This window comes from Mauremys mutica, chromosome 2 (genome assembly GCF_020497125.1).
Source record: "Mauremys mutica isolate MM-2020 ecotype Southern chromosome 2, ASM2049712v1, whole genome shotgun sequence".
NCBI lineage: Eukaryota > Metazoa > Chordata > Testudines > Geoemydidae > Mauremys > Mauremys mutica.
In genome coordinates this window covers 222,502,836-222,517,639 of record NC_059073.1, presented here as the reverse complement: position 1 = coordinate 222,517,639, position 14,804 = coordinate 222,502,836, and the positions used below count along the sequence as shown (strand labels likewise).

General features: G+C 40.8%; 1 protein-coding gene across 5 annotated transcripts in view; it reads right to left on the bottom strand.

Annotated features, from left to right (window-relative positions):
• Positions 1–663: 663 nt before the first annotated feature.
• NEK10 (NIMA related kinase 10) overlaps positions 664–14,804 on the bottom strand; it is a 156,698-nt gene continuing 142,557 nt past the window's right edge. For all 5 annotated transcript variants that reach the window (XM_045008102.1, XM_045008103.1, XM_045008104.1 and 2 more), the window contains 3 exons: positions 13,356–13,408; positions 13,205–13,260; positions 664–1,304 (listed from right to left, as the gene is read on the bottom strand). In XM_045008102.1, the coding sequence (XP_044864037.1) occupies positions 1,256–1,304; positions 13,205–13,260; positions 13,356–13,408 (158 nt within the window). In that variant the 3' untranslated portion in view covers positions 664–1,255. The remainder of the gene's footprint in view (positions 1,305–13,204; positions 13,261–13,355; positions 13,409–14,804) is intronic.

Here is a 14,804-nt window from a genome sequence, read left to right as displayed (position 1 = left end):
AGTGAAATCCCAAATGACAGGGGAAATAATATTCTGTACATTGTTAAGAAATAATATCTAGTTATTTACATATGTTTCAAGCAAGCTATAGCAGAAATACTTTGCCAGTGTCTACACAGTAAATATGACATACTTATGCATCCAATCAGTCACAAGTAATTATATGATAAGCATGAAATAAATAAGTTTCAACAGTCTAGGCATATGTCACCATACATATTCTGATTTTTACAGTAGTTATGTTAGATATAGTATAATCGGACTGTAGACAATGGCTCTCACACTTTGTCAAAACTCTAAAGATGAAAATAATAGCTTCAGTAATGTTGAATTGCGAGACTTTGCATCTCTATTTAACATATAATGTACATATAGAGAAAGATATCCTCAAAGTGCATTAAGTACTACAAATTTGATTAGCAGCAAAGCACTGGTTTCGTTTACTTATTTATTTTCTGTTAAACAGTAAATGTGTGTGTATATTACACTGTATACATGATACATATTTTACATATACGTATCTATACAATATATGCATGTCTATATATATGATATACATATATACACACACAAAAAAAACATGTACATATATACACACACATTCTGATATTGTATTCAAATTTGCAATTTAAAAAACCACAATTATTCTCAGAAGCTGTGCAAGTTGTAAATACTGACTATTAATTAGTGCTATACCAGCATTAGAAATTGCTACTATCCAAATGGCTACATTTAAACATTTAATAGTTGAATCAATTTCTAATTTCTAATTCTGGTGCAGTGAACCTAAAAATATTTTATTTCCTGCCTCATTCCCTTTTTGATTTCTTTCTCTTGCTATAAAAGATAGCCTGACTATGAGCCTTAAAATATAGCTCCAGCAAACCTGAGTATTCAACAATTCTTTAAAAAAATAAAATAAAAAAATAGAACATATGCATTCATTGTCAGGAATTATGTTTTTCTCCTAATGCACAAACTTTGAAGCATTTTCCCAAATAGTATGTACAGAATTCCCCTTGTACAGTGCAAGAAGTTTATGCTGTAAACAAAGCTGCCACAAAAGTATCATACTGAAGTTCATCAGTCGTGAGGTCTTTTGAAAGCTGTCTCCCATTTGTTTCAGCATTGGAATCCCTTCCCATCCATATATTTTGAGCAAATCTTATTATCCCTTTGGTGATCCACAATATTAGCTGAAGAAAGGGCAGTTTGACTTCAGAAAAAAACCCAGTCTGTTCAGATTTGCAAGTTCTCATCTTTTGGTTGGATGGTTCTTTGTTCCCCACGGATAGTAGTGGTACCTACAAAGATAAAGAGGTAGTAAGTGTTTGTTGGTCCTAGGAAATCTTTACTACTCATGTTCACCAACATCAGAATGGATCTCTGTGCTATCAGCAGGCAAATTACTATCATAGAAATGTGATATATAAGCTGGGTAAGAAAATAAAGCTTGGATGCCTTTCTAATTGCTATGTTCTACTCAACCATAAATTACTGGGCTTGATACAGGAATTACTGGGTGAAATTATATAGTCTGCTATTCGGAGGGCCAGACTAGATGTTTGTAATGAACCCTTCTGGACTTAAAATCTATGGGCTTCACTATACATTGCACAGAATTATAATGGTGGTAGGGTCTGAGGGGGAGCCAGTCATAGCTCTCTGATTCCCAGCTGTCAAGTCCTGGCATAAGTTAAAGCAGCAAGGGGACAGCGTTAGCTTATGCTGCTGGGATAAAAGGCCCTCAATGACTTCATGGCAGTGGAGAACCAGGCACAGCAAAGTCTTGCTCCTCGACACCCCTCTCTTCTCCCAATAAGCCCCATACCCGCCAGGCATAAGAGATAGCATGGGAGATGGTGAAACTGCCTCTGTCAGCTTTATGCTAGTGGAGATTCCCCCCATTAAATAATCAAACTAGTCTTGTATTATATTACACTGTCCTGCGGAAACATGCACCAAGGTTTTACTCTCATAAACTGTAGCTAGAAAGTAAAACAAGAAATGTTTTTTTTCTTTTTCCTTCACAAACCTTATCACTTTCTGCTTCGAGTGCAAGGAGCGCTCTACCTTGTTTTTTTCTAACACACACACATCAGCATGTACAGTAAAAACCCACCTCAAACCAAAGTGCTAACAAAACAAATCACTAAACTGTGCACACAATTTTCCCCCTGGGAAGAGGATGAGTGAGAGAACAAACACAGTTAGTCATGCTGCTTAGTGGACTACTGGAAAGTACTCCGCTATTAGGGTAGTGTGGGTGGTATAAGAACCTATCGGGGTGGCCTATCCATATAGGTGAACTAGGCGGTCGCCTAGGGTGCCAAGTTAAATGGGAAGAGGAAAAAAATCAAATTTTAAAAAAATTAAATGGAAAAAAAAATGAAAAAGATGAAAAAAATATAAATACAATAATGAAGATCTCATTATTTCCAATTCTGGTGGGTATACAGAGGGAATATGAATTATAGTTCATTTCTCTACATTTCTGAGAATTTATTAATATGTCAAATCTTTTATTTACTGCAAAAATAAAGAATATTTTGGCAAAAAAAATTCTATTTGCGACATAGGGTCAAGATGACCCACTCCGCAATTTTGATAAGCAATAACTCAGCCACAATGAAACACATCCACCAGCGGCAAGAGCTGCAATACTAGTGACACCTAACTCGAATACACATCAAGGTCGCATAGCCAGAAATTCATGTAGAGCGGAGATATCGCAAGTTGATTCATATCACACGGTCATTTTAACATGTCGCAGATAGATAGTTAAGAATCAAGCGCATACTGTGGAAAATTGTGTTTCTTGGTGCCAAAGGATAAAGAATAACATCTTTCAGCATTATAAATCCAAAATGTGAGTATCTTTAAGTGTTATTAAACCTTAGCGTTATTATCGGGCTGTGTAATGATGAACTTTTCTTTTCTTTGTTATAACTGGTTCACATGTAATACATAAGGTCCATAAAAGAAAAGTAACAGCGTTAATGCTTAATAGACTATGAAAGTGATGGTGTCACACTCCAAGCGGGTGAGGAAGGGAATTACTTTCCAAACAACCAGTTTCAGGTCATGACAACAAAAAAGGTCATTTTGCTTCCATGTAAACACTGTAACTAACTGTTTTAATAGGTAAGTGAGTGTATGTTACTAATCATTGAACCTTTAAGCAGTCAAAAGATGTGTTGGGATGGCTGCAATGTGGTTTAAATCGCCAACCATGTGGTGGGTGTGTCAGCCATCCTTAACACTATAATGCTTGCAGTCGGGAGCACAGTACATAACAATATTCAAATGCCCCATGGCAGAAAGAGGAAACTGAGTATTGTAAATGAAAGGCTGAGAAGGAAAAGAACCATCCAAAACAGCAGGGATCCTTCCTGAAATATCTTCTCTTTAATACAAATAAAGATAGAAGCAGTTCACAGCATCCATCTGAAGGAATTTTACTTGGAGAAGAGGTTAGCTCACATCTGCATGGACGCAGTTTGGAACATCAAGATGATGGAAACTTACTTCTAGATGAAGGCAGCTCACAGCATCAGACTGATATGGAAATGGAGAAAATTTATTCACCTTCAGAGAGACATGCAGAAATTGAAGTAAATGAAGTAGAAGGAAGAAAGGATGAGGAAGCTACAAACAAGTTACAGTATGGGGACCCATATTCATGGCCCAGATCTGATGACAGTGTGCAGCAAATTCTCATGGAACATGGACCCGAACAAGTTCATGAATTTCCCTTCCCTGAGGATGGAAATAAAAGAAAATTCTCTGCTCAGCATTACAAGAGGAAACTCATTAATGGGGAAGAAATTCATCGAAACTGGTTACAATATTCAGTGTCGAAGGCGAATGATGTTAATCAATCCTAGGGTCTTTTTTGTTCCTTGCAGTGCGCATTCTCTGAATTTGGTTGTCAATGATGATGCTAGATGCTGTTTGGAGGCAAGCAGTTTCTTTGACCTAGTGTAACGTGTTTATGTGTTTTTCTCCGGCTCAACATGCCGTTGGGAGATTCTGACTCACCATGTAAATTCTCTAACTGTGAAATTACTTAGTTAGACAAGATGGGAGAGTCGCATTGATGCTTTGAAGCCTCTTCACTATGAACTTGGAAACATTTATGATGCCCTAATTGAAATTTCTGATGATACTACCTTTACTGAATCATCTGGCAATACAGAACGTTCAGATGCAGAAGCTCTTGCAAATGGCCTTTCCAAGTTCAAACATGTGACTTCACTCATTTTGTGGTATAATATCATTTTCGAGATTAACCTCACTAATAAGCAACTTCAGAAAAAGAACTTAAACACACATTCTGCTATTCAAAAACTGCAGCAAACTAAAAATATTCTGGAGGAATTCAGAAGTGATGAAGGGTTCGAAAGAATACTGGTAGATTCTCTCAAGCTTGCTGAAGAAATAGACTTTCCGACAGACTTTGAATCAGAGCCAGTTTGCATTCGGCAAAAGAAACAGCAGTTTTCATATGAAGGATGAGCCACACCCATTCAGCACCCAAAACAAAAGTTCAAAGTGAATTTCTACTTTGCAGTCCTTGATACTGATATTCACTCGGTTGACAAAAGATTTCAACAGATCCAGCAGCTAGAGTCAGTATTTGGCTTTCTATATGATATCCACAGCTTGCAAAAGAAAACAGCAAAACAGATAAGAGAATTTTGTATAAAACTGGAGTTGGCATTGACTCATGAAAACTCAAGACATTGATGCTACAGATTTGTGTAGTGACCGTCAGGCTTTTTAAAGACGACTTAAGAAACATTCTACTCCTGAAGAAGTACTGAAGTTTGTTTGTGAAAATAAACTCACAGTTTTCCAAACATGTTTATAGCGCTACGCATTCTTTTAACTTTGCCAGTTTCTGTAGCTAGTGGGGAACGTAGCTTCTCAAAGTTAAAATTGATAAAAACATATCTGTGTTCAACAATGGCGCAAGAGAGACTTGTTGGACTTTCCACAATGTCAATAGAACATGAAATAGCTGGAAAAGTGCATCTAAAAGAACTAGTGACTGAATTTTCAAAACTTAAAGCAAGAAAAGTCATGTTTTAAGAGCACAGATTGTTTTTTATTCGGAGTGTTTTGTAAATACAGGTTAACGTTCACTGAAGAGTTTTCTTATTTCTTTCTATATTGGATGTGGTGGTAATGCCAGTCAAAGCAGGATAGTGTAATGGATGATGCTGGATTTGTAATAATAAAAATTATAATTAACATTTTAATGCATTTTTATTTGAAATTGTACTGATATATCATCTAGCTGTTGTGTACAAATCTATTCTGAAAATTTTGTGTCTCTATTTTATCTGATCTCAGAACCATTGGTTGGACAGACGGACGGACTAACAAACTGAATAATTAAGCCTCTGTTTAAAAAAACACGCTTAAAAAACATTAAAAGGAAAAAAGGGTCAAAATGTTTCCCAGTTACCAAAAACCTCAGCCTAGATCTGCTGGGACCTTAGGGTTTGGGGGTGGGGGCGTCGATTGCATGGTTCACCTAGGGTGACAGTTGCTGGCAGCTAGTCTAGGGCCTTCCCTGGAACCTATACAGAATTACACACAAATAACTATGTTATGGTTGCAAAGGCAAGTACTCTAAAGTTAGGAAATGCCATTAAGGTACTCATAGAATCATAGAACCATAGGGCTAGAAGGGCCCGCAAGGGTCATCTAGTCTAACAACCTGCCAAGATGCAGGATTTGTTGTGCCTAACCCATCCAAGACAGATGACTAGCCAGCCTCTTTTTGAAAACCTCCAGTGAAGGAGCTTTCATACATCCCGAGGCTGTCTGTTCCATTGTCCTAATGTTCTTATAGTTAGGAAATTTTTCCTGAGATTTAATCTCAAACTGATATGCTGTAGTTTGAACCCACTGCCTCTTGTCCTGCCCTCTGTGGCAAGAGAGAACAATCTTTATCCATTTTGGGGGGGGGGGGCAGGCTTTCAAGTATTTGAAGATTTTAAGTATTTAATGTTGGATGGTGGGGAAGCCAGGACAAATCTGAGTGAGTTGCAGCACCATGCAGGTTTGGTCTGTCTGCCCCCATCCACCCTAGGGAGAATCTGCCATCCTAGGAAGCTTCCTATAGGTGGAGCAGCACCTGTAGTTGCTCGTTAAGTGAGCATTGTCATTTTCAGTGCTACCCTGTTCCAGTTCCAGTCTCCTTGCCCAGCCAGTCCTAGTCTCCTCCAACCCCAACTTACAGTTTTCCTCTCCCCACCAGTCCCAGTCTTCCTACCCTCAGGCTCCTTGTCCCAATCTACTCCCCTCCCTCATCCCCCAGGTCCACCTCTTGACTCTTCTACATTTGAGTCAAGCAGCTTCCTCCTCCAGATTGCCTGAGACAGCCTTCCTGCTTTCCGCTCCTCTGGGGCCTGAACCCAGACCCAGTACAGCCCAGAGCTGGTGCATGGGGTGGCCGTGCCGCTCAGGTTTGGTCTGATTGCCCCTCTGTCATGATGACAGAGAGGTGACTGGGCAAAATTTTGAGTGAATGGTGCTCTGACCAATGCGCCAGATTGCAGCACCAGGTTGTAATGCCACTCACTGAAATTTGGCCCAGCCGTACTCCCATCATGCCAGATGGGAGGACAGGCCAATGCTGAGTGTCTCTGTACCCATGCACCAGGTCGCAATGCCACTCCCAGTCCCGCAGGACAGGAACTGCAAAAGCTGTTGTTGTGGGGTGACTACTTTTGTTTTATTTCAATTTAGATGTTGGTTTTTATTTCATATTTGCTAAAAACACAGTAATCTACCTATAACTATTTGACTGGACATTCACTATGCCTAAAATATTTACAGAAATGAAAAAATGCAGTGAATAAAAGCTGTGAAAAAGAACGATTAATGACAATACATATAGCAATGTATACTGTTGATTAGATGAGTGTCCTCTCACTTGATTATACTGGGGCTAGAAATGTTCTCTCAGTTACAGAGTACCACTCTTGCAACAGCACTTCTCTACCATAAAAGAGGACCTCTGATGATACATACAATATAATAATTCATTTGGAGTCTTGGTGAACTACAGCACTCAGCTGAAGACCACTAGAGTGTCTGACCTTCATTTCTGCAGGTTCTGTTCATTTGTAACACACTATCCACCTTCATATAAACTGAGCTGCTCTTGGATTAAGCCCCTTAATACACTTTATGGAGCTTTACATGAAATAATGAGGTAACAGACCGCAAATATAAAGGAAATATAGTTATTTAAAATCAGATCTTTCAACTTGGATACTGTGGGACCACCTCAGTGCACAGAAGCATGCTGAAAGTTTGCAACAGATATACATTGTCCTATCTGTAAATGATCTCACAAGTAAAAACAGTCACACACACATCCGACTTATGTGAGTAAGCCGTCACCATACGTGGTGTGACATTAAATCAGGAGAAAAGAAAGAGAGGGGAAGAGTCATTGGGATAAAACACATTTTGAAATATTCAGCTAATTTTTTATAAATTTCTGTACAAACAAGTGACACTAATCGAAGCACTGAGCATTTTATGGGGATTTATGATAGATGGGCAGGAATTGATTATTCAGGACACAGCTGAGGGTCATTATCCCCAGCTGGTCATTAATCCTCATGAAATGGCCTGCACTGAGGCTGTAATTACTATTAGAATGAAAATGAAAAACAATTACTATAATGAAAAAAAAGTGTATGGACATCTTATGGGGTTCAGCTTCTCATTTTCTAACAATTTAATGCCCTACACATCACCCAGTCAGGTGTTGGAATCAGTTCTCAGCACTCCACACAGTTTATAATTCTGCATATCTTTTTTCTGTCATTTTGCTATGTAACACTGAGTGACACCATGATTATTACAGATGTGGGGGGGACATATAGTGGGGAGCATAAGAACGGCCACACTGGGTCAGACCAATGGCCCATCTAGCCCAGTATCCTGTCTTCTGACAGTAGCCAGTGGAAGTGAACAGAACAGGGCAATTCATTGAGTGATCCACTCCTTGTCATCCAGTTCCAGTTTCTTGCAGGCAGCATGTTAGGGCAGAGATGCCAAGGGAGCAGCAAATATACATAAAATAGAAAAATGCTGCGTATACAAAAGAAAAGGATTTTCCAGAAGAAATATGTTCCTGGAAGAACTGGGAACCTGTATTACTGTGCTGTATGCAGTCAAACTGTTGGTTTTGCATTTGCTATCAAATACAGGATATGTCCACACAGCAGCTGGGAGCATGCTTCCAAGAAAAGGCAGACAGACATGCACTAGCTCTGCTTGAGCAATGTGATAAATAAAGGAGGTGGGGTGGGGGGGAGATAGCTCCCTTTGATGGAGGCCCAGCCAGCCAGTTAGCTGTAAAATCCCTCTTGGTAGCTGTTCTTTACTTGCTTTACCTGTAAAGGGTTAAAAAGTCCCCCAGGTAAAGAAAAAAAAGTGGGCACCTGACCAAAAGAGCCAATGGGAAGCCTAGATTTTTTTAAAATGGGGAAAGAAACTTTCCCTCTGTCTGTTGGTCTCTCTGGGCTGCAGAGAAACAGAGCAGCAATGCTATGTAAGGCTTGAACCAGGTCTGAAAATTCATCTTCCATACCTAGAAGAAATTATTTGGATAGGGAATGTTTAGTTAGACACAATCAGGTTTATTTTTTATTTTGGCTTGTGGATTCTTCTGTGCTAACCCCAGATGCCTTTGTTTGCTTGTAACCTTTAAGCTGAACCCTCAAGAAAGCTATTTTGTGTGATTAATTTTTGGAATTGCTCTTTTAAAATCTAGCAAAAGCCTAAGTTCCAGATGTATTTTCTTTCTTTTCGTTGTTAATAAAATTTACCTTTTTTAAGAACAGGATTGGATTTCTGGTGTCCTAAGAGTTTGTGCATATGCTGTTAGATTAGCTGGTGGCAACAGCTAATTCCCTTCGTTTTCTTTCTCAGCTCTTCCCGGAGTGGGGGGGAGGGTGAAAGGGGTTGAGGGCACCCCACAGGGAGGAATTCCCAAGTGCTTCTTCCTGGGTCCAAAGGGTTTTTTGGTTTTTTTGGGGGGGGCGCATTTGGGTGGTGGCAGCGTTTACCAAGCCAAGGTCAGAAAAAAGCTGTAACCTTGGGAGCTTAATACAAGCCTGGAGTGGCCAGTATTAATTTTTAGAATCCTTGCAGGCCCCTACTGCACTCGGAGTGACAGAGGGGGAATTTCAGCCTTGACAAGCAGCTTACTAAAAACAGCAGTGTGACCACAGCAGCACGGGTTGTGGCTTGGGCTAAGCCACCCAAGTACAAACCCACATGTATTAATATGGACATTTGAGTAATCATTCATTTAAACTACAATACAGAAATGTATGTCCTGCACCCCTCAGAAGCAGTGCAAAGGCTTGGGGAAGTCACGGGCAACAGAGGAGCTGAGGGAGAGGGAAGTAATTGCTGGGAAGGAGCCTGGGAGTGAATCTGGAGGATTGTTGGGTGTGGGGGGGAGAAGTATGGACATTTTTTGAGGAGGGTGTGATTTAGGGAGTTGGGGAGCCTCCCCCACACATATCTTGGCTAACCCCTAGTCTCTCCCATTCAGTCAGACACATCTGCCCCTGTCCCTGTGTGTCCCTGGAACACCTATCCCCCATGTAGCCCTGCACCCCCATTCTGCCACTCTCTTCCCCCGTCCCCATGTGTCTCTGCATCCCTCTTGTCCCCATGTGTCTCTGTATCCCCACTGAGTTACCCCCCCATCAACATGTGGCCCTAAACCCCCATACTCATTCCTCACCTGGCTCAATGCTATCACCTCACTAGCTCCTGTGCCCCGGCCCCAGTCTGTCCCCGTACTAACCCTTCTGAACTCAGTCTACGTGATCCTCCAGCAGCTCTGTGTGCCGTACTCTGTCCCTCCCCCACATATTCTGTGCCTTTTTACCCAGGCCCGTGGGCAGGGCACTGTGAGGAAGGAAGCCTCTGCACCCTCCCTCTCCCTGGCTGACTTCTCCAGCCCAGAGTCAGCTGCCCTCTCTTCTGGCACCACAGCAGCCCCTGGTGGTCAAAAGGTATAACTGCAGTGCCTCCCCAGCAGAATGAATTTTCTGCAGAGGAAAAAAAATCTGCGGGGGGACATGAATTCTGCATGTGTGCAGGGGCACAGAATTCCCCTAGGAGTAAGTACTGTCAGCTCCAAGTGTTCAAATATCATGAGTCAAGCCCCCAGAAATCAAAAGATTGGCTTACAAATCATGCGATTAAATTTGGCAATCTTTTGATTTGCCTCTTCTTTTTTAGCCTCTAGAGTTCATGTTTTCAGGCTTTTTTCCTGAACAACGAAGGCTGCAAACTTATTTTAAAAGAGAGGGAGAAAAGCTGCGGTTCTCAGATAATCACTCACCTCCAGGAGCTAGGACTTTCTAAGAAAACACCAAATATTGTCAAACTTGTGATGAGAGCTGGCAACATGACAGGCACCTGTGCTGCACTATGGGAAGGATGAAGTAAGCTCAGCGCACCAGCTGGAGCATTTTAGCTCCAAAATTTCATGGATGAAAGCGCACAGACTCTGACCACACAATTTCCTCCCAGAAGCAACAGCTTTAAGTGATTCCATGCCATAAGCCTTACAGGCCCAGCAACCCTCCTGCTGCTCACTTTAGAAACTCCAGAGCTAAATCTAGAACAAAGCATTTTAAACAGCCAGGAGAGTTAAAAGCAGAAGGAAGGTTCAGCAGATTGCTAGAAGAAAAATGCACACAGACTCCTGCTAGTATTCTATGATTAATAACTTTTGTCAACACCTTATTTTTTATGAACTATTGCCTAAGAAAAGGAGATAATTGAGGATTGCAAGGAAAGGTTGTAGTTATTCCTGAGACAGTCCACTGTGTAGATAGAAGTAGGAGGCGATCAAGGCTCCCTTAGGCAAGGCAAGGCTGATGGGATGCAGATGCGAGGTCTTCAGTCCCATTTATGGTTACTGCAATAAGGCCAAATAATGGTGGACACTGACAAGCAGCACGGATTGCAGTTTGAGGGGGGTGATTTGTCCTTTCAGTCAGCTTGAACTGTTTGGAGACTTAGAGATAAAACCTAATGATGTATGTCTGCTGGCTACATGAATCATCCTGTATGGGACAGCTATCAAAACTGTACTGTTTGGCTATCTAGACAGTGAGTGTGGAGAAAAAAATGTGCAGGATTTGGAAGGCTCAAAATAGAATTGAGCAGAAATTATTGTAGAAAACATGGTCATTTGTCAGGAAATGCGGATGGCAGACTTTGCAGTTAAAGGCATTTTTTGAAAGACAAGGACACATATGTGGGCTACTTGGTAGTGGCGAAGTGGACTGGGGAAGGAATGGTATTGTAGTGGCAAGGGAGCCAAGTGTAACTATGCAAGACAGCAGATAATAGGACGTATGTTGAAGAGTAAACCATGGAATAACAGCAAGAGAACGTACTGTAGGCAGTGACATTTCAAAATCTAATCATGTCTAAATACACATTCTCTGAGAGTAAGAAATAGTTAAACTTCAAATTCAAACAATACACTTCAAACAAATGAGTGTGCAGGGCTCTATTCCACACCCTCCCAAAAAATGTATTTAACTATGGAGGTCAATTGTGGTTCTGCCACATGCTGCCCCAGGAACAGGCCAGGAAGCAGAGTCTGACTCAGAGAGTCAATTTGACTTCCAGTTCCCCATTGCTCCAGGGGGACATACCTTGGGACAGCTGTCTCCCAGTGTGTGGAGGAGAGGGCGGAGTCAAGACTCCATGCATTCCCTGCCCACATACGGGGCGGGGGGGGCGTAATGACCCAGGAGTGGTTGCTCTTCCTCTAGCGCTCCTACCCCAGGCACGAGCAGACAGCATAGGGAAGTAGGACAGTGATTTATACCCCATTGTTCCCCTGCATGGCTGTGCAGGAAAAGTCACAATCTCTCCCATAATGTGCGATTTCCAGAAATGTAGAAAAACGTTTTAAAATGTAGATACCAAAGAACAACGATACATTAGGGAATCCACAACACACATGGGACCAGAGCTGAGAAATAGATATTGGAACGAGAAGGCTGAGAATATGAACAGTTTTGGAGCCGATCGTGTAACAGGCATTAATACCCAATTCCTATGCTGACATACACGCATACTTTGCAGCAATGCTAACATCTATGTATAGTTCCACTAAGCAACCGATTCTTTTTTAGACTAATGTGTGTAAAAGACTCCTGCCCACATGCACCGAACACCTGCCTAGTTATATTTAGTCTTTGTACGATGTTTTGTGCCAGTCAGTATGCATGAGGTAAATGCCTATAAAACTGTGGTACATTTATATAATAGCCTTGATAGACCTATGCAAATACCACTGAAGCATCAGGAGCTGCAGGTGTTTCTCACCTCTGAAAATGAGGCCACTTTTATTTAAGGAACCTATGTACATATTTAGGAGCTTAATTTTAGGCTCCCATGTTTGAAAATGTTGGTCACTGGCAATAGGAGCAGACTGCTGGGGAAGACATAGGAAAGAATCAAAGATGAACCATTTCTTCAATAGGGGAAACATGAACTATTAAAAGTCTGCAGAAGGTGCTTTAGGACTAGACCAGTGAACAGAACTAGAAATGCCAGGCTTGTGTTATTCTATTTTCCATGTAGTATCTCCACCGATAACCCTCTTTATGTAAAAGGTAGGGTGTGGGTGGGTGTGTGTGTGTCACAGACAGACAGATTGCTGCCTGCAGTTTCCAACACATCTTTATTTCACTTCCCCCTGCTCTTTTTTGTTAGCACCTACATTTCTTCCTTTTTGTATTGCATCCAAACGTTATACTGACTATGCTAGCTTCAGTCTTGTAGCGGTAGGGTTTTATAACAAAATAAACTCCCATTAAAATGAATGGGATAGAGGTGTCTTTTGTTTCAACTGAGTTTTTACATGGAATAATGAGAGGAAATTGCTACCAAGCATACACCATTCTTCTCTGTTAGTGAAGAATACAGCAGCTGTGGCTGATCTAGAAGACTGGCTAAAATGTCCTAAATCAGTTCTATCCAGTCCAGGCCTATATGCCATAACATTATGTGTTCCATTAAAACTGAAAGAGAAAGCTACAATTAGGAAATAGAAGAAAATGTGTCATTGGCTTACCACATCATAATTTAACTTTTCCTTTTGAAATTGAACTTTGAAACTCACCTGTTAGAAGTGAAATTGTAATAACCACTTTCCTCCAGAACCTCTTCAATCACAGACTACAGATTAAAGGAAATTCAGGTTAGTAAAAAAATGTATATCTTGGTTAAAAGTAAGAAAACAAAATTGTTCATGAAGAATGTGAAAAGCTGACCTGCATCTGTTCATATGTCATTCCTTCCTCCATGTCAAAACTGCCAGGAAAGCCTATAAAGCAAATATCAGGCAATGTTAAATCACTGAAATTTTGGCTTACATGTGCCTCATCAGAGTTTCTTAGCAATCACAGCATAGCCAGAACAGTTTGTTAACAAGATAAATGGCTAACCTTGATCTTCATCTGTTTTTGCTGCATTAACCACAGTGATCACGTAAACAGGTGGGAGGAGGAAATTCTTACAGTATGATGTGATCTTCTAGATGTTGGTATGTGGTTGTGATCATAGAGTCATAGAAATGTATGGCTGGAAGGGACCTAAACAGGTCATCAGGCCAGCGCCCTGCTCTGAGGCAGGACCAAGTAAACCTAGACCATCCCTCACAGGTGTTTATCCAACCTGTTCGTAAAAAACCTCCAGTGATGGAGATTCCACAACCTCCCTTGGAAGTCTATTTCAGAGCTTCACAGGAATGGTCTAGATAATTATTCCTGCCATGAGTGCAGGGGACTGGACTAGATAACCTCTCAAGTCCCTTCCAGTGCTATGATTCTATCCTTATAGTAGAAAGTTTTTCCTAATATCTAACCTAAATCTCCCTTGCTGCAGATTAAGACCATTATTTCTTGTCCTATCTTCAGTGGACGTGGAGAACAATTGATCTCCGTCCTCTTTATAAAAGCCCTTAACATATTTGAAGACTGTTATCAGGCTTCCCCTCAATCTTTTGTCCCAAGACTAAATATGCCCAGTTTTTTAACCTTTCCTCATAGGTCAGGTTTTCTAAACCTTTTATCATTTTGGTTGCTCTCTTCTTGACTCTTTCCAATTTGTCCACATCTTTCCTAAAGTGTGCCATCCAGAATTGGACACAGTACTCCAGCTGAGGCCTCACTAGTGCTGAGTAGAGTAGGACAGTTATCTCCTATGGTTTATACACTACACTCTTGTTAAGACTCCCCAGAATATTAGCCTTTTTTGCAACTGCATCACATTGTTGACTCATTCAATTTGTGAGCCACTATAACCCCAGGTCCTTTTTAGCAGAATCACTGCCCAGCTAGTTATTCCCTATTTTGTACTTGTGAATTTGATTTTTCCTTCCTAAGTGTAGTACTTTGCACTTGTGTTTATTTCATTTCATCTTGTTGATTTCAAACCAATTCTCCAATTGGTCAAGGGCATTTTGAATTCTAATAATGGCCTCCAAAGTGCTTGCAGCGCATCCCAGCCATGTAGATGATGTGATCATATTGGAAAAACAGTCTTGTTTGATTAACAACTATTTTTCCCCCTTTTTAATCTGGAAGAACACTGTATAAATGCAAAAAGAAATGCATAAAAAATGGGGAATCACAAGTGGTTCCTTTGTGGTTCCCCAGTTTAGCTGCACCCAGTGCTTATTGAGTGTTGCTGAGGATGGAGCACATTGTTTGGAAGAGTGT